Source organism: Henckelia pumila, chromosome 1 (genome assembly GCF_033568475.1).
Source record: "Henckelia pumila isolate YLH828 chromosome 1, ASM3356847v2, whole genome shotgun sequence".
NCBI classification, from domain to species: domain Eukaryota; kingdom Viridiplantae; phylum Streptophyta; class Magnoliopsida; order Lamiales; family Gesneriaceae; genus Henckelia; species Henckelia pumila.
Genome location: NC_133120.1, coordinates 107,810,047 through 107,830,785, shown reverse-complemented (window position 1 = coordinate 107,830,785; position 20,739 = coordinate 107,810,047). Strand labels below are relative to the sequence as shown.

At 34.5% G+C, this 20,739-nt stretch overlaps 2 protein-coding genes across 2 annotated transcripts; one reads left to right on the top strand and one right to left on the bottom strand.

The window, feature by feature from the left end:
• Positions 1 to 243: 243 nt before the first annotated feature.
• Positions 244 to 2,972, top strand: LOC140875129 (probable carotenoid cleavage dioxygenase 4, chloroplastic). Its single transcript, XM_073278687.1, has 2 exons — positions 244 to 1,625; positions 2,551 to 2,972. The coding sequence occupies exons 1-2, from the start codon at positions 244 to 246 to the stop codon at positions 2,939 to 2,941; spliced, it is 1,773 nt and encodes a 590-aa protein (XP_073134788.1). The 3' UTR covers positions 2,942 to 2,972.
• Positions 2,973 to 13,271: 10,299 nt separating this feature from the next.
• Positions 13,272 to 14,714, bottom strand: LOC140871899 (uncharacterized). Its single transcript, XM_073274647.1, has one exon. The coding sequence runs from the start codon at positions 14,712 to 14,714 to the stop codon at positions 13,272 to 13,274; it is 1,443 nt and encodes a 480-aa protein (XP_073130748.1).
• Positions 14,715 to 20,739: the final 6,025 nt, after the last annotated feature.

Sequence of the window (20,739 nt, the reverse complement as noted above, 5' to 3'; positions counted from 1 at the left end):
ATAGATAAATAATGTGAGGTAGGCTCGTACAACTAAGTATTTTTGTTTCTACCTATGATATTTTCCCTAGCCTCTTTACCAATGTGAAAAAAGACTATATAAACATGTGATTCACATATGACCATATACCGCAGTTTGCATTATTGCACGAACATGACCATATAAATAACCTTTTGTTTCACCATTGAACTTGGATCTCAATTTCTTTGTTTTCCAAATTTTTTTTTAAACAAAATAAAAGAAATGGAAAGCCTTTCTTCATCTTTCCTTCAAAAATACACCCCCACTACTCCTTCACCACACCCACCATCTCAAGTTGTTCGATTCAAAACTAAGTCTGTTAAAATCGATGAAATACCAACAAAGCTTGCACCTTTTCATGATCATCAGATTGCACGAACAACAAATAAAGTACAGAAGCAATCTTTACGTTGTTTTATTTACAGTTCGTTGGATAATTTCATTTGTAAATTCTTCGATCCTCCTCTTCGAGCCTCCATCGATCCAAAGCATGTGCTTTCCGGGAACTTCTCTCCGGCGGACGAGCTTCCTCCGACCGCCTGCGAGGTGGTGGAGGGCGTACTTCCGTCGTGCCTCGACGGCGCTTACATCCGTAACGGGCCCAATCCTCAGTTCATCCCCCAAGGCCCGTACCACCTTTTCGACGGCGACGGGATGCTGCACTCCGTCAGGATTCTCGACGGGGAAGCTACATTCTGCAGCCGTTTTATCGAGACTTACAAGTACCGAGTGGAGAGGGAAATCGGCCGGCCCGTGATGCTCAATGTCTTCTCCGCTTTCAATGGGCTCGCGGCGTCGATTGCGCGGTTCGCCGTTCATTTCGGCCGGATTCTCGCCGGAGAGTACGATCCCGGTCGTGGATTCGGCACGGCGAACACGAGTCTGGCTTTTTTGGGCGGCCAACTTTTCGCTCTCGGAGAATCTGATCTTCCTTACATGATCAGAGTAACACCGAAGGGAGATATAACCACTCTGGGCCGCCATGAATCCTTCGGAGCTCCGTTCACATCGATGACGGCGCACCCGAAAATCGACCCGGAAACCCACGAAGCATTCGCCTTCCGGCAGAGTATCACCTTCATGCCGCCATTCTTGACGTATTTCAAGATAAACGAACGAGGCGAAAAGCAACAAGAAGTTCCCGTATTCTCTCTACCTGAGCCATCGCTGATCCACGATTTCTCTGTTTCCAAAAAGTACGCCATATTCCCCGACACACAAATGGTGATGAACCTTAAAAACATTCTTAACGGGATGCCCGTAGTCGGCGTGGATCCTAAGAAAGTGCCGAGATTGGGGATCATTCCACGTGACGCCGTGGATGAAAGCGAACTGTGGTGGGTTGAAGCACCGGGGTTCAACATGATTCACGCAGTGAATGCATGGGATGAAGACGGCGGCGGCGGCGGGGAGATCATTGTGATGGTGGCGACGAACGTGGCGTCGGCGGAACATGTGTTGGATCGAATGGATTTGGTTCATTCATGCTTGGAAAGAATTGAAATAAATGTGAAGGAGAAGAAGATCGTGAAAAGGCGGGCTTTGTCACCTGCAAATCTTGATTTTGCAGTCATCAATCCAGCTTATACCGCCAAGAAGAACAGGTACGTACGAGGAATATATATATTTATATATTAAAATCAAATCCAATTTAAGACATTTTTTGATTTTAAAATTTTATAATTAATATAATTATGCATTTTTTTTATTTTAATATACTGCAGACAAAGTGAATGAAAGCTTTCATGATCAAAAGAGAGACCGACGCACAACTTAAACAAACAAACAAATCTTCTCCAACCATCCATAATTTTCTAAGAGAGTAATATTAAACGGACAAAAAATCACGTATAACATTTTCTATATGGAAAATTGCTTTTTTTAGTCTTATATATTTGACATTTTGCGATTTTGGTCCTTTATATTTTCAGATCACAGTTTTAGTCCACTATCTTTATTTTTTTGGCAATTTTAGTCTTTTTTTTATGTGACGCTGATGCAACACCAATACAATGCTGAAGTGGAGATGACGTGTCAAGTGCCACGTAAATATTTTCGAATAAAAAGGACTGAAATTACCAAAAATCGAAACATGCAGGACTAAAACTGAAATATGAAAACATAGAGGGCCAAAATCGCAAAGTGACAAATATAAAGGACGAAAATTGTAATTTTCCCTTTACTATAACATTATCACATTTAAAGTTTTTTTTTTAAAAATTTATGAAACTATTTTACGTGCGATCAATTTTGTTACAAGGATCTCTTATTTAACACGGCTTATCAAAAAACATTAATTTGTATGTCAAAATGTTGTAAATATATGCCAAATCTACATGTCTTAGAAAAACTGTGTTTAATTTCATTGGTGTGAAACTTATATGATGCAGTTAGAAAAACAATTGGAATTATTTGATATACGCATCGACATAGAATGTTACAGTGAATGTTTTTATACGCTGAGTCATGCACCCACTTAATCTTTTTTTTTTTTTTGGCTGGCTCATATTTATATATACACACATGCAGGTACATTTATGCAGCCATAGGAGCCCCAATGCCGAAGATATGTGGGGTGGTGAAAATCGATACATCACTGATCTTGACGGCGGGATGGGAAGATTGTACGGTGGCTAGCCGACTGTACGGGCACAAATGTTACGGCGGGGAAGCGATTTTCGTGCCACGGGAACTCGACAATCCGGCGTCGGAAGAGGACGATGGATATCTGGTAACTTATGTGCATGACGAAATTAATGTGGAATCCAAATTTATTGTAATGGATGCTGCATCTCCTACTCTGGAGATTGTAGCTGTTGTTAGGCTACCACAAAGGGTGCCATATGGATTCCATGGGATCTTTGTGCGTGAGTGTGACCTTAAAATTTGCAACCTCAACCCCAATTATGTTATATTTTAATCCAAAATTAATGTAAATGCATGGTACTGATTAATCCCATATACATGCTTTGATTTTAATTATTGAGTAAAATGTATTTTTGTACACGAACTATTGGTAAAATGTCATATTAATACATGAACTATTGAAAATGACTTAATTGGTACATGATACAAATAAAAGGTCAATTTTACCCTTAAATTAAATTAATATTATATTGATTAATTTTAAAATATCATATTTATTAAAAATTCATATATATATATATATATATATAATGATAAATAATTGTCAAGTCAAATTATACAACAAATATTGTAATATATTGTTATGATAAAAATATAGATCACCGGAGTTTGTTGATCTTGTGTTTAAATGATTGAAACAAACATATTCACCATTTTAGTTTTTCAATATTTGATACAAAAATTTTCAACATTAAATACTAGATCATGAAAAAACAAATCTCAAAAAAAAAATTTCACTCATTGTCTCGATTTACGTAGTTCTAATAATCCAAATTTTTTTCACTTGATTTAATAATTTAGAAATTTATACTTTTACTCGCACTTGAATTAAATATTAATAAATAAATATTTATTTAATTATATTTTATCGTTATTAAATATATTTTAGTCCTACATGCATATGATTTATTTATTGACTTTGTGGTTTTATTAATATATATTTATATCAATTTTTTTAAATGGATAATTATTTACATTGATAGAAAAAATATCATTTCATTATATATTATTTATATTTTAAAAATATAAATAATTTATTAATGGGTATTTTTTTCATTAAAAAATTATTTAAATTTTAAAATATAAATAATTTATTAATAAGTATTTTTTTCATTAATAAATTATTTATATTTTTAAAATATAAATAATTTATTAATAAGTATTTTTAGTCCTACATGCATATGATTTATTTATTAAGTTTGTGGTTTTATTAATATATATATATATATTAATTTTTAATAAATATGATATTTTAAAACTAATTAATATAATATTAATTCATATTAAGGGTAAAATTGACCTTTTATTTAGATCATGTACCAATTAAGCCATTTTCAATAGTTCATGTACCAATATAACATTTTACCAATAGTTCGTGTACCAAAATACATTTTACTCTTTAATTAATTGGGTCGATGTTGTTGAGTTTTGATTTTTGAACGTTCAGAAAGAGATTATCAAGACTTCGTTTCATAAATCGAGGAAAATGTACTCTTGGGGATGGCTAAATTTTTTCTAGCTAGCTCTCACATACATGCCTATGGTTGGATTGACAATGAGTGATATATTTTATATTAAATTTTAACTTTTTTTTCTTTGCATGGGAGTCCGCATGCCGCTGTCCGATATTGCTTACGTGATTTATTATGAAACTGCATGCAGTGTTTTCCTTCTCAAATTTTTTATTTTTTAAGTACGTAATACGTGAATAATATTATATGTATATCTATGCATGATATATTTTTATTATATATTTAATTAAAATTTATTGTATATACGTAGAATAATTGATCATCTAGTTGAGAAAAACAATAAGCATAAATTAATAAAAAATCCAAATACAAGTGGAGCAAAATTGGAATGAAAAAAACAAAGTTATTCAGGGCAATACCAAAAACGTGTGCTTCGACCCCTCTGTACGGGTGTGAATTTGTGATCAGGATTTGGCTACATATCATTTTCATGTGGGACCTACATGTTTATACGTGGGTCTTACCTGAAAAATTTTGTATCAATTTTCACCAAATAATTCACCAGTTTCACCAAATAATTCACTACTTTCACATCTTAATTTCTTATCTATTGTACATTACAAATATGGACACGCAAAAATTTATGTTCATATATAATTTATGTTATATTTAAAGATAAATTAATATTTTAATTGCAAAAAAATAAATATAAAAATGATAATTAAAATAATAAATTTATTGAAATGTGAAATAAATAATTTTTATCTATCTATCTATCTATTAAAATGATCAAATTGCTTCCAAAGTAGAATTTACCGTATTATTGTATTCCTAATCATGGAGTAAAATTGGTCGATTTTGTCGCCTTATTGGACAACCACCAGGCTAAAAGATAAAATGGGATTGCATTATTTTCAAAAAACGGTGTTAACCCATTCCACATAAGTCAGAGGTTCATTAGCTCATGTGGAAAGTAAATCGAGGGATGTTTACGAGCGACAGGGACCTGAAGGAGGGAGCACATGACCCAATCCCCAGAGTATATCCCCACAATATTTTAGCAGAGAATATGCTCCACACGAGGATCGAACCCGCAACGCTGGGAAATTTCTTCCCATGTCATCTCAGGCCTTACCAACTCGCTTATGCCCATGTGGGCAAATGGGATTGCATTATTCACCTCGTTACTCGTGAGTCATGCCTAGTATTTTCATGGAGCATATTTTTCATATGACAGCGGAAAATACAAAATAATTATATATATATATATATATATATATATATTAAAAATTATTTAAAAAATCAATGCATTACATGTTTATAAAATAGTATTATAACATGGCGGGTGCGATCTTTCTCAACTAAAAATCTATACAGAAAATAATACTTTTTTTATAAAAAAAATTGGGAATCGTAATTCTCCAAATTAATTTTTCCCAATTAAAAAACTTTGTTTTTTATATAATTTAATTATTACAACTAGATATAAAATATTTAGGAAGCTGATTAGGTATACATAATTTATTTTCAAGGTTATTTTATTGATTAATTTTTCAAATATCATTTAAAATTATATAATGATAAATAATTATCATTTCAAATTATACAACAATAAATATTGTAATATATTGATGAAAATATAATAAAATAAATATATATCACAATTTTTTTTAGTTTTTCAAAATATAGTATTGTTGTATTGGAAATTCGAATATTTAACATTGAAGTTTTAGATCATTAAAAAAAATCTCGATCGTGTATATGATTTATTTAATGAATGTGATTTTATTAATATACTATTTTTATATAATTTTTTTTCTAAAAAAAGTATAATGACTTAATATAAATGGAAAAACACCATTTTATTATATTTATTAATATTTTGAAAATATATTATATTTGAATAATAATTTGTTAATGAGTAAAATACAAAAAATATTAAGATACTTATTACTTATAATTTTTAAATAAATATAAATTTATTCTTAGATTTTTAATCATTAAAAATTACTTTGAAAAATAAAATATGTATTTAGTTGAATTTACTAAAAATAACTGAACTTAAAATTAATTTTATTAAAGGATAAAATCAAATTTTTAGTTAGATAATATATCAATTAAGCCATTTTTAATAGTTCATATATCAATTTGATATTTTATCGATAATTCATGTATCAGCTCCCAAGTGTTTTTCTTTTTTAAATAAAAATTTTAAATTTTTTTGTTTTGAAAACCCTTATCTTCCTCTCTGGAAAATGTAGAACCCGTAAATTATAATATTTGGAACAACCCAAATCAAATCTCCTTTAAAAAGAAAAGCTGAATATCCACAGATCGAGTACCCACTCTTAATTCTTAAATCAAATTGATGCTGTATCTGGCCAATTTTATAGGGAAGATTTCTGTTAATTAGCCTGACCTTGTTACCCAACAAAAACACACACACACACACATATATATATTATTGATATTTAATAACTTATTTATACAAACCACTAAATTAATTCCAAATATGGGAATATGTAGGACCAATAAATTTGGCGTAAAGAAACATGTGTGCTGATGCAATTTGCCCAAGAAGGCAAGAAGAAGGCAGTGTAGTTGAAACCAAACGTTTGTTATTCGTCACATGCATTTCAATATTCAAAATAGTTGGAATATTAGATAGGCATGCAACTTGATTAGGGAGGGCTTGAGCTGTTTGGTTTAAACAAAAATAGAAATTTATAGTTGAATAAACTTAAATTATTTTAAAATTTTGCATGTCACAATGATTGCCTTTTTTCCCCTCTCTTAGAAGTTTGACCGTCCTCTTCATTTTAAAATTTCCAAACAATACTGCGAGAATGTTCAGTTAATTTTGTGAGATGAATTTCGATACAACCATAAAAATTGTTATTTTTTATGTTAAAAATATTACTTTTTATTTCATATATGAAACAAATCAACTAATTAATTATCTCACGAATATATGTCCGTGAGAACATTTCAAAAAAAAAGATATACTCTTTACAAATCATACTAAACCCCTTCATTAAAAAAAATTTAATAGATCGAAGGAATTATTTGTTTTACATTGGGAGTTATGGTTGATTTGCAAGTCTAAAACTGAAAATGGAGGCACACGTAGGAGTAAGGATTCGGTTGATTCAGAAAATCAAAGTAACAGAAACCAATTTAACCAAGTTTTTAATAGGCTAACAAACTGAATTTCTTAATAAACCAAATTAACTGATTTTTTTTTTTTATCACTACAAGAAATATTAGCAATGCACATCACTCTAAAGACAACGGTTTTATAGAAAACCGTTGTGTTTTGGCCTTTAACAACGGTTTTAGAAAAAAAACATGTGTTTTGGCTCTACGGCAACGCTCGGTCCTACAATTGATATCAGAGTCACGTTCATGATTTCGATTCTCATTCAACCCATTACGTGCTCTCGTATATTATACAACACGTTAGAATCGAAAGATCCAAAATTAAAGAATCATCTCTCTTGTTTAGATATTCTTGGATTTCATAAATTTTAAATCAAACCCTACTTTTTAGGTTTCTTCGTGAATCATTATGGTGAATTTCAATTCCTAGTGATCCTGTTTTTCCATTCCAAACCACCCAAATCAAACGAGTGTCAAAAAATATCCGGGAAAATTTGTCATGTTTCTTAGCAACTTTCCTCATCTAACATTATAACTTATCAACGTTGGTCTTATCCTGTAAGTTTTGGATTTTAGTCTTATTTCACTGAAATGATGACGTGATGCCAAAAAATATTGTGTAGACACTAAAAAACCAAGTGCAATCTTCTCCTACATTTCATTTTACATTTCCTCCTAAACATTTGAATTTAGTAAATTAATATTTTGCATTTTTTACTACTCAAATTAACCAATATATCACTTTTACTTTTTATATTTATTATAACCAATAATATATTATATAGTATTTATGAAAATATTTAGATATCTTAATAAAAATTGTTGATTAAAATAAATTTTATTTTTAATTAAAAAATATTAAGATTATAATAATATATATTATTTTATATACATATGTTTATACGTATATAAATTCACCTTGAAAAATTTAAAAAATTTATTAAAATTTATGATATCAAAATTTTAAATTAAAGTAACTTCTATTGCGCGCAATGAACTTGTAGTAAAACATTAAGAACTTTGTGATTGTGTGGATATCGAATTTTTCAATCTGTTATTAAAGCTTCTTAAATTAAAAAATTCGGGGGTAAAAACCTTCATACGTGAAATTTCAATTTCTTCTTTTAGTATCCCAATAGTATATCAAATTTTACTTCTATATTATAGCTAGCTACTTATTTTATGCTTATTTTATGCATATTAATATCGATTCAATTATCTTGGATGAAACACAATAAATTCAATTCAAATATATGAAAAACAAATATATAAAATAAATGAATATCAATTGTTCTAGGGTTTTTTTATTTTTAATTTAAAAAAATATATATATTGCACAAATAATATAGGGCAGGGGGTTTTGCAATATTACTGCAAAACGCCCCTGCCAATAGCGGACGCTGCATTTAAAATGCAGCGTCCGTTATTAAAGCAAGCAGCGTCCGCTTGCTGCAGGGGCGGACGCTGCTTTGGCAGCGTCCGCTCTCTGCAGGTGTGGACGCTGCTTTTTGCAGCGTCCGCTTCTACAGAAATCGGACGCTGCTTTGGCAGCATCCCTTTTGTTATTTTGCATCACGGGTTTTTTGACCCGTGATGCAAAATTATTGTGCTTGTTATAAATATCATGCCACACCTCTCATTATTATGTGCACCGAAATCTGATACTTTTATTTTGCAAGAAAACAGCCGAAGCTTTCTTTTCATTTCCTTTACTTAAATTACTTCTTTTTTTATTTAATAGAATAAGAACCCAAGAAGCACCGAAGCTTTTTCCTTTTATTTTTTGAGCAAACACGAAGCTTTTGAAATCTTCTCCGCCTTATTTTCTGAATTAGGTAAGTTTGTAATGTTATCGTTTTAATTTTTTTTATATTTTGCATGCAAAATAATTTCTCTTAGAAATGGTGTTATTATTCATATGAATTTTTGTTTATATTATTTTTGCAGGTAAATTTGATATTAAACCTGAAATAACATAAAGGTACGTATTAATATTATTAAAACAAATATTAAGTTTTGTGAATATTTTAAATAATACTATTATTATTCATGTTTTTTTAAGTTAAATGTTGATTATAGTTTGTTGGTTATGTTAATATATTATATTTTTATATTATATAATATTTTGATGAATCCTTCGTGTTCTATAATTGTACTCTTTATTTGATTGCCTTTGTTTTTAGTAAGTTTGTCAATTGTATTAATTCATAAATTAAGTTATTACGTAAATAAAAATTCAAGATAGATAGTAATATTATGTTTAACTTAACTAATTATTGGTTTTTCAATCTTAATTAATATATTATTTTATTTATTTACGATTATTTGAAACAAGATAGGTTACTTTTAGCAAATTCTAACGTTGAAATATGTTATTTAATTTCTAATTATTTTTCATTATACTTTTACATATATAAATATATATATATATATATATATATAATTAATCATAATATGTTATAATTATATATTGGTAATAAATTGATAATTGGAAATAATATATCATCGATCAAAATTATAGTTGAAATATTTTTAAAATAATATTTCTTTAAAATATATAACAATATATATAATATAATATAATTTAATATTTTTATTTATTGTTTATTTACATAAAATTCATAGTGTTAAAATAAAAAAATTATCTTATAAATATAACGTTGATAATCACTTCATATTTTTATTAAATATTATAAAAAATAATATTCATACAACATTATTTTTATATATTAAATTGTAATATAACTTGTATTTTTTAAGCTTTAAATTATTTAATTTTTTGGTAAATATAAAATGTTTGATATCCGAATATTTAATATTTTGTGTTCATATTAAAATGTGATATAAAAGATTTATAATATCACATTTTTAGACTACTTAAACATATATTTTTTTGTTATTCTTTATTTTATTTAGATATGATAAAAAAATATGATAGTTTTTTAAAATATTTAATTTTAGTTGTATCAATACACAAAAATATTGCATTTTGAGTATTTTTTTAAGTAAATAAAAAATTTAAAATATAAGGAAAGTTAGTTTAAGGATAAATTTGTTATTATTATTAACGTATTTACAAAGATTATTGACATAATTTTTAGTAATCTTTTGTTATTATTATTATTATTAATTTTATTTTTATTGTTATTATTTTTATTTGAAAAAAATAAAATAATTAATGTAAATTAATATTTTATTTTATTTCCAAATAGCATGAATTCGATCGTGATACGTATTATTTTGTAGTGTATTTATTATAAGTATAATTGATTGTTATGATTATTTAACTTATTGATTAATGATTGTCATATTTTTTTTTTTTTCAGAATGGCAAGAGTACAAGATTCGAGCGTGTTGTTTTTGCAGCCATCACATATATCATCAGTAGTTTCTTCGGAAAATATTGATGAAATTATTCGAGCCAAACAATCGGACAATTTGATATGGAAATTATATACGGAGAATGGGTTACATAGCCGTGTTAAAGCATTTTTACATCATATGGGATTTTTGGGTGTTTTGCAGTGTGGATTTCGTGTTTATGATCATCATTTGATCACTGCTCTGGTTGAACGATGGCGACGTGAAACACACACATTTCATTTTAGATGTGGTGAGGCGACTATCACGTTGCAGGATATTTCAGTTATTTGGGGTTTACCAATTCATGGTGATGTTATATCTGGTACAGATGCGTCACATACAGTGGGAGTTTGGCAAGACATATGTTTTCGTTATTTGGGATATACGCCATTAGCGATGCATTTCAAAGGAGGTCACTTGTCGATGACCTCTTTATACGAACACTGCACCTCCACATACATTGATGATAATAGTTCCGATGTTGATGTTGTGAAATATAGTCGGTGTGTAGCATTGATGATTATCGAAGGAATAATGCTACCAGATTATCAAGGAGGATCGGCAAGATTGATTTATTTACAACTGCTCCGAAACATTGATCAAATAAAATCTTACAGTTGGGGAAGTGCAGTTTTAGCGTTCCTATATCGTGAGTTGTGCAATGCAACACGTATAGGAAAAGCTAAAATAGCCGAACCTCTATATATTTTGCAGGTATAATTTATAATTATTAAATGAGATTAAATTAATATTTATTTAATTATATTTTATACTCATTACAGGTATGGGCATGGAGTAGGATTAAATGCGTTAATCCTGATCGACATGGCTTATCTCATTTTGTGGCCCCGAATCCTGCTGATGATATTATGCCATTTTCTCCCTACGGTGCTCGGTAAAGAAATTATTGTCACAGTATGAACTTTGATTAATTTACTTGATATTTAATCATTTTTTTATTGTAGGTGGAATAATGTTTTCAGTTATACTCATGCACCGACACACTTTGTTCGAATTATAAGAGACTCATTTGATCGTATGAATCATGATGAGGTATACTATGAAAATATATAAACACTGCAACAATGAACTTGTTTATAGAAAATTTTAAGTAATTTTTTTAATTTTATTTTGTAGTTTAACTGGATAATATACGACAGAAACGATCCAGATGTCAGACTAATAGTGGATTCATACGACAATAATATTTGGCGATGCGTTTGTCCTTTGATTTGCTTTGAAATTGTGGAGATGCATCGTCCGAATCGAGTGTTAAGGCAGTTTGAAATGCGTCAACCTATTCCAAGACCTGTAGATGACAACGATAACCTCCACAACATCAACAGAGGAGGTCATCGCAACCAAAACTGGATGGAATATCATGAAAATGCAATTACTATTTGGAATAGAAGGTTGCATTATGTTGTCCAAGGTCAATTGCATGGAAGATCTAGCCAGACAGATTATGACTACTTTCGATGGTATGAGCGCATAACTGTTCGCACTATTTCTCCCACAGTCAGCGGGATTGGTTTTCGACCATATCCCCAGAATTTTTTTGCTCCTCGACCACATGATATTCCACAACATTTCGGTACGCCTCCTATTGATCATTATCAGTCACCTTTAGGATATGTTCCTAGGTCATCTAGTTGGCAAGACGATGCAGGGCCTTCAGGTGGTTTTGAAAATGCAGGGCCATCTGGTGTTTTTGAAAACACGGGGCCATCTGGTGCATATGATGACGAGGATTATCGGACGCCATTTCAGAGCCATATCCGAACTATTACCGAATTGATCAGTGATCAGTCACCTGGTTTTCATAACACGTCGGCACCTCAAAGAAATGTTGTTTCACCTATTATTTTTACAGGTTATTCAACTGAACAAAATCAGAGCAATGAGGACAATGACGATGTGGTCCAAAATAATCCTCAAGATTTTGTACCGCGTAGAGGTTCGCGTATACGTAGGCCACGTGGTTGTGGAACAAAGGGTCATTTACATAATTGTAATTGTAACCACCTATCGTGATATATTTGTTAATGTGATTTATCTACACTTTTAGATTTATATCGTTTAATAACATATAATTTATTAGTAATAAACTTAATATTAATTATTTGAAATTATATAGCATTTTTATATAATATATTGTATATTGTAAAAAAAATAAAATATACAAATACCATAAAATGCATCTATTATTTTATTTAAACTCATTTATCCACACTTTAATATTTACATCGTTTAATAACATATAATTTAGTAGTAATAAATTTAATATTTATTATTTGAAATTATATTTTCATAGTATATTGTATTTTTAATATATTATCATTTACTATATTATAAATAAAATAAATTTTAATGCATACATCTATTATTTAATTTAAACTCATACATGAAAAATGTACAAACAAAACAAGGTACACATTTATTATGAAAAACGAACGAGAAACATTATTATAATATTAATATTACATGATACAACAGTCTTCATATATGATGTTCCTGGAAAAAAATATATGAAAATTAATTTCAAATACGATACAACAGTCTTTATTACACGATACAACAGTCTTCATACACGATACAACAGTTTACCAATTACTGTCCCCGTCGTTGTCTCTCCCTGACCATTGGTCTATCCATCTCGTTCCTCACTCGAGTTGTTGTATCCCTACCAGCTCTTCTTCTTTCACGTCTAACCGGGTTGTGATGTAGCTCAAAGGTAGGTGGATCCCAATATCGTTCATCGGCAAGAGGTTCAAATCTACCTTCATACGCCGCGAGGTAGTTCGATATGTTGTACCATGACTGAACTAGGGTTTTCGGATCTAACGAATGGTATTTCGCGGTGCAAATAGCGTGAGAACATGGGATTCCAAAAATTGTCCATTTACCACATGAACAATCACTAGTTGATAACCTCACCACTTGTATATGTTGACCGCGACTTGGTCTGCCCCCGGTCGCAACTGAAGCAGTGTGAGTCCTTATATCATATTTGACAACACGATATTCGCTAGATTTTCTTGCCCATTCTTCATATTTGCGACATGCATAGTCCGACCACAGCTGATTTTCCTGAACCATACGTTGACCCTTTGCCACACGTTCAATGAAGTACTGTACACATCTTAAAAGAGTCAAGTGCACTATCGCAGATATAGGGAGTCTACGAGCTCCCTTTAACACACTATTCAAGCATTCAGACATGTTTGTCGTCATCATCCCATGACGCCAACCTCCGTCATGAGCCATACTCCATTTCTCCTTTGAGATTCCAGCCAAGTACCTGTGTGCTAAAATATTTTTATTCCTGATGGCCTCCATTATTGCGTCGAACTTACATACTTGATGTTGTTTGCCCACCTCCCAACATAAATCTTTCAAATGCACATCTTTGAATCTCGCATTAAAATTTGAGCACACATGTCTCAAACAAAAACGATGCACACCATGCGGAGGTTTAAAATAGTGGAGATCCTCAGCTGCTCGAACAATACCCTTATGCCTATCAGAAATTAGGCATACTCCACTTTCACCACAAACAATATACTGACCAACATTTTCCAAGAACCATTTCCAGGAATCCGACGTTTCCTCATCCACGATTGCAAATGCCAGCGGCAACACCTGATTGTTTGCATCCAGAGTGACTGCGATCAACATTTTGTGCTTATATTTTGTATACAAATGTGTGCCGTCAACGCTGATGATTTTCCGACAGTGGCGAAATCCATCTAAAGGCCTGAATGCCCAAAAAACATAGTTCAATGTTTTTATTGATTCGTTGTTCGATCTAAGATGCTTCCATTCGACAACTGTTCCGGGATTATATTTGCACAGAGTACGCATATATTTCGAAAGCAGTTGCACAGAACTCTCCCAAGTCCCATAAACAATTTCCACTGCGCGTTTCAGACTTCGCCACGCCTTCGTATACGAGATTTGGTATCCGTATTTATCCTTCACGCTCTCCATGATATATTTAATCTCGTACGAAGGATCACAACGTACAATACCCAACAACGTCTGTGCGACCATATCGCTATTCAGGTTATGATGGTCTATGCCCACGTTGGTAGATATACACGTGTGAGGACCGCCATATCTAGTTATTTACCAGTAACCCGTTTTCTATTTGAACGAAGCTCGAAGACCCCAACGACATTGGGCGGTAGAAGAATCATTTCTACACCGTACCTTCCACAGAATGTGTGTGCTATCGACTACACGATACTCACGCCTGGAAACTCTGACTGAAAAATCTTTCACAGAAGCAATGAGATCATTCTTATCTTTAAATAACATGTTCACACCAAGTTCTCCTCTTTTCGGATTGTAATAACTTGCTCGTGCCCTGACAGGGACACCGATTGAATCCGGAGTCTCTTCTCCAAAGTATTTATTGAAAAACGAGGGCATCTCAGAATCAGTGGAGATAAATGGTACGACTTGCCTCTGTAATGTTTGACGAGGTGGTGGACGAGATGACGTCCCTTCATTGATATTTGCATGTGTGTTCACGTGTTCATCATCATTCAAATCATCAGCGTCGTTGTCATCTTCTCCAGACTCCCCATATGACATCTCTGGTTCAGTATCACTAGCACTTCTAGGAACATCTCCATCATCATTTCTAGGAACATCATTGTGTTGAGCGAAATTCTGGTTGTTTGAATACAAATTTGTTGCACCCACGTTTTGATCCTAACTCAGACCCGTATTTGTCCAGCATGGAGGAACATGTTCAAAAGGACCAGTGATATGTTGATCCCACGAACCACCCTCACGATTCAACTGCATATTGCTCAATCCTTCTGTAACATGTGGAATATATGATTCTTCATCCCGATCAATTTGATTTGCTTCAACATACAAATGCAATACATTTATATTGGGGCATTGCATTACAAACTCCAGAGCGTCAGCATCAGTAAGGTCGACTGGAATTTCATGCCATATTGATTTATCCAGGAATGAGTATTTCGTAGACAGCTTCAGATTAAAATTCATCGGATCAATGACCAACATTTTATGCACATATTCAACCAACTCGAACAAAGAAATTGATCTCAATACTCGAATCGGTCTAATATACGGGATAATATATTCAACCGACCCATTCTCAACAATAACGTGACCACCAAAATATAAAAGAACATCAATGTTATCCATACTGGAGATGAAGTTTCAAGAAAATTATTACAAAGACAGAAGGAGGAATGAGAAAAAAAAGAAAGGAAAGAATATTTTTTTAGAAATTGTGAAGAATTTCTTCAAGCAAAAGAGAGTGATAGACATTGATTTTCTTCAAAATATTTGTTATTATATAGATAGAAAGTTGAACGATTATATTTCAAATTTTTAAAAGTTTTAAACACATTATTCAATGTGGTCAAAAGTTATGTGGGAATCTTGTCAGGATCATGTTATTGAATTAGTTGTCTGATAAAGTTGGGAATCTTGCTGGAAAGATCACGATTTTTTCATCGGGAGGTTGTGTGTATTATTGTGGTGATTTTATATGTACTTCATAATTTTGTATATTATTATTGTGATGATATTTACGTGCTTGATAATTTATTTGTATATTATTATTGTGATGATTTTTACGTGCTTGATAATTTATTTGTATATTATTATTGTGATGATTTTTTATTTGTATATTATTATTGTGATGATTTTTACGTGCTTGATAATTTAATTAGTGTCTCGAATCACGTCCGTATTAGTAGGTAGCGGATGATAAATCAGCGTCCGCTTTCTGTAGTAGCGGATGATAAATCAGCGTCCGCTTTCTGCAGAAGCGGATGATAAATCAGCGTCCGCTTTTTGCAGTAGCGGATGATAAATCAGCGTCCGCTTTCTGCAGAAGCGGATGATAAATCACGTCCTGTCACATCCTCCGCTTTGGCAGCATCCCCTTTTTGATGTTTTTTAATTTTTATATATTTGCCATTATATAATATTAATATATATGTATGCATGACAGAACTGGTAGACCAGCATTTGATTGTCGCTTTTCATAAAAGCAGACATTGATTAATAATTATATTATTAATATAATTACAGTACAGAATTGGTGGACAACAATTTAATGGTCACCCCTTGATGGAAAAGTGGACAGCAATAAATAATGGTCGCCCGTGATGGAAAAGTGGACGCTGCTTTTTGCAGGAAGCGGACGCTGCAAAAAGCAGCGTCCACACCTGCAGAGAGCGGACGCTGCATTTAAATGCAGCGTCCGCTCTTGGCAGGGGCGTTTTGCAGTAATATTGCAAAACCCCCTGCCCTGCATTATTTGTGCAATATATATTTTTTTTAAATTAAAAATAAAAAAAACCCAATTGTTCTATCATTGCTGATATACCTCAATAAAGTGATCTCCTTGGATGAACTGATGAAATTCCTCCAACAAAAGATGAGCTGTTGCTGACCTGAAACCACGAACAAGAATGTTAAAGGGGGGCCGAAAGGTGTTCCGGCGTATCCCATCCTACGCTCAAGTCAGATGCTAGGATAGCGAAATATAGAGAGTGGTGTGTGTGCACGAGTGAAAAAAAATTAGCATCCAAATAATAAAAGTGAACCTGGTATTTATAGGAAAGGACTCCGAATCTTACGCTTACCTTCTTTATCAGGAACCCGAGAATCCCGGGATTGCAATCCCGAATATATAGGCGGATATCTCGTCTGAATCTAGCTTGACCGTGAAAATATAGACATGTACATTTTATCCGAGCTGACCTGTCATTACTAAGACTCTATATTGCTGCTTCCCCGGGGGTCATATGAAAAGGGGTGAGTGAGTTATTACTGAACTCCTGAACTCGCCCTAAATATTGATCCTAACATCTTAGCTAGCTCACCAAGGTTTTCGAACCCATTTACTAAGCTAACTCCCTACTAATATTGGGGCTGAGCTGAACCCCAAACTCCTGAACTGGGCTCCCGACCTGAGCTGGAAATTATGGTGGGGGAGCTTGGCCGAGCTCCGAGTTCCCGAGCTGAGCTCCCGACCCGAGCTGGAAATTATGGTGGGGTAGCTTGGCCGAGCTCCGAGCTTCCGAGCTGAGCTCCCGACCCGAGCTGGGAATTATGGTAGAAGAGCTTGGCCGAGCTCCGAGCTCCCGAGCTGAGCTCCCGACCCGAGCTGGGAATTATGGTGGGGGAGCTTGGCCGAGCTCCGAGCTCCCGAGCTCCGAGCTCCCGAGCTGAGCTCCTGAACTGGTTCTGGTTGATTAGGGATGTTCCTTTTATATTAGGGTCATCGATGAGTTGAGGTGATTTTCTCCTTCGGATATCACAAGTCCCTCCCATAAAAGTCGAATTGAGGTCAAAGACTCGAAATTCATTTTTATTCTAAGATGACCCTAAAAGAATGCCGAGCTGAGGTGCTCCGCCGAGCCCAGCTGTTACTCTGACAAGCACTAGGTAACGGTAACTTTTCCAAAGAATCTGAGAAGTACACATGTCTAAATTCAATGGTTCGATTTAACCCGAGCTTTCTATAAATAGCCCCTTGCTGTGAAAACTTCATTTTCACTTTCTTCACTTCTTACTTCTGTAAATTCTCTCTCAAATTCTTTTTTCCAAGCTTCTTTGCTTTCTTCCCTTTCTCCCAAGTTTCCGAGCTTCCTAAGTAAGTATTCCTTTCATGGCCACTTCTTCCCGAGATCACTCAGGAAGCTCAGACGAAGTATTCCGTGAGATGGATCAATTTGATTCCCTCGCTCTTACTCCCGCAGGAGAGCCTACATGCCAGGACCCTGCTCGCCCCTCGACCTCAGCTCAGGATGTTGACTCGGGCAATGAACCTGATGTCCCTACGGCGCCGTGGTTTGAGCTATATCCTTCCGAGCTAGATGCTTCTGACGAGGACAAAATAAGAGCTCTATCCCATGATCCCAAGGAATATGAGTTCATTATTCCTTACCTTGATGACCGAGCTGACAATCCCCCAGAGGGATATTACACCTTTTATGTAGATCAACTAGAAGCTGGTCTTAGGATTCCCCTGCCCCTCATCTTCCAGCAACTCAGCCGTTACTATGAGCTTCACTTAGGGCAGTTCACCCCTAACTCCTTCCGAACCTTGTGCAGCTTTATAGTTCTCTTCAGAACATTAGGCTTTGAAGTAACTTGTTTTACTATCTGTAATTTTTTGCTCCCCAAACGCTCTAAGGAGGGCCCTTTTTACTTCTCTTGCCGACCTAATTGTAAATTTTTTAAGGGCTCTCCCAGTTCAAACAAAAACTGGAGAAACTCATTATTCTTTGTTCATCCCTCCGATGCCAGGGACATATGCTCAGCTTGGAGGGAAACTCTCCCCCTCCTGCCTGTTCCTGCCCTGGGCTTTCGATAGGGGGAGTTGTTTACCGGAGCCCTAAGGGCTATAGGGGGAAGGTGCTTCGATACTTCTGCCCTTCTGGCAGAAGATCTGCTTTGTCACCATGGGCTCAGCTCGGCCGATGTCTCGGTTCGAGGAAACTTAGGTATGGCCCTTCCCTGCCCTTGCTCTCTTCTTTTTTTTTTTTTTTTACTAACGTCCTTTCTACTTGCTCAGAAAAAAAAGTCATGAACGCTGCCATGAAGAGGATGCTAGAGAAGAAGAAGACACCAACTCAGCCAGGGAGCAAGGCTGAAGCTACCTCGGGAAAATTCAAAGCTGCTTTGCCCCGCGCTGCTGCTACCTCCGAGCCATCCTCTGCCCCTTCCAAAGGCTCTAAGAGGCGTGCTGTATCCAGCCCCCACCCCGAGGTAGTAGAGTTGGATTCGGGAAAATCTACCATTCCCGAGGTAGTGCCTCTTCGGAAATTCAGGTCGGAGAAGCCTCAAACCCCTGTGGTCCGATGCCGCTCCAATTTCTTTGACATGTACCATGATGAGCTTCGGATAGTGGGGGTAGGTCCTACCCCAGCAGCAGGCTCAGTCCTTCGGGATATGCTTTCTCAAGCCGATGCTGACTTTGTGAAGAACCTTGGCTGGGCTGAGCTCTTACAGCGCTCCAACACCGCTTCCGCTGAGGTGATTTATACTCTATTTACTTTAAGCTCAGCACTTTATACTCAGCTCAAAACGATCTCTGTCCTATGCCAGGCTGCCGCACTGAACGCCGAGGTGTCCCTCCAAGCTTCCATTGCTCGGAAGCAACTCATCAAGGACATCAAGAGTTTTGATACTCATCTTGCTGAGCTGAACCAAGAGCTTGAGTTTCTAAAGCTGGCTCATAACAAGGAGGTGGCCACTCTCCGAGCTCAAATAGAGGAGATGCGGATGGGCTTCCAGGCCGACCGACTGAAGCAGTTGAATGACCTCCGAGTCTTCGAGGTGCAGAAGGAAGCCCTGCAGGGTGAACTTAAAGGTTCCCAAGATCAGCTTTCTCAAGCCCTCCAAGAGATAGAGCTGTCCCGAACCGAGCTTACCAAGGGAGCTGAAGGCTTCAAAGAAGGCTTCCTAAAATCTGACGAGTTCATGGATGAGGTTGCTGTCCAAGCCTATGGCTACTTATCGAAAGGGTTCGAGGGCTGTACCCAGCAGTTTAGGGCGGCAGGTTACCCTCCTGAAGGGGTTCCTGTAGATTTTTTTGATTTGGATGGGTTTGCCCTCTCCCTTACCTCAGGAGAGGCAGTTAAGGAAGGTGAGGGCAAGACTGAGCAGGGTGAAGGGGAGGGAGAGAATGAGCATTGATTTTTGTTATGAGGGATGTAAACATTTAACTTCTCGCTTTACTATGCAAACTTATTTATTACATTGTTTCTCTTTTATTTATCTGAATTGACCTACAAATGGGAAATAAGAGCTGAGCTGAACTAACACCCAAAGGTGCTAAGCTCAACTAACACCCAAAAGTGTTGAGCTGAGCTGAGCTCCTTGAAGGGAGATAAGATTAACATTTAAAAATAAACTAACACTCGGAGGCGTTGAACTGAGCTGAGCTCCCTAAAGGGAGAAAAATACTTATTTAAAAATAAACGAACACCCGGAGGCGTTGAACTGAGCTGAGCTCCTTAAGGGGAGCAAAATACTTATTTAAAAATAAACCAACACCCGGAGGTGTTGAACT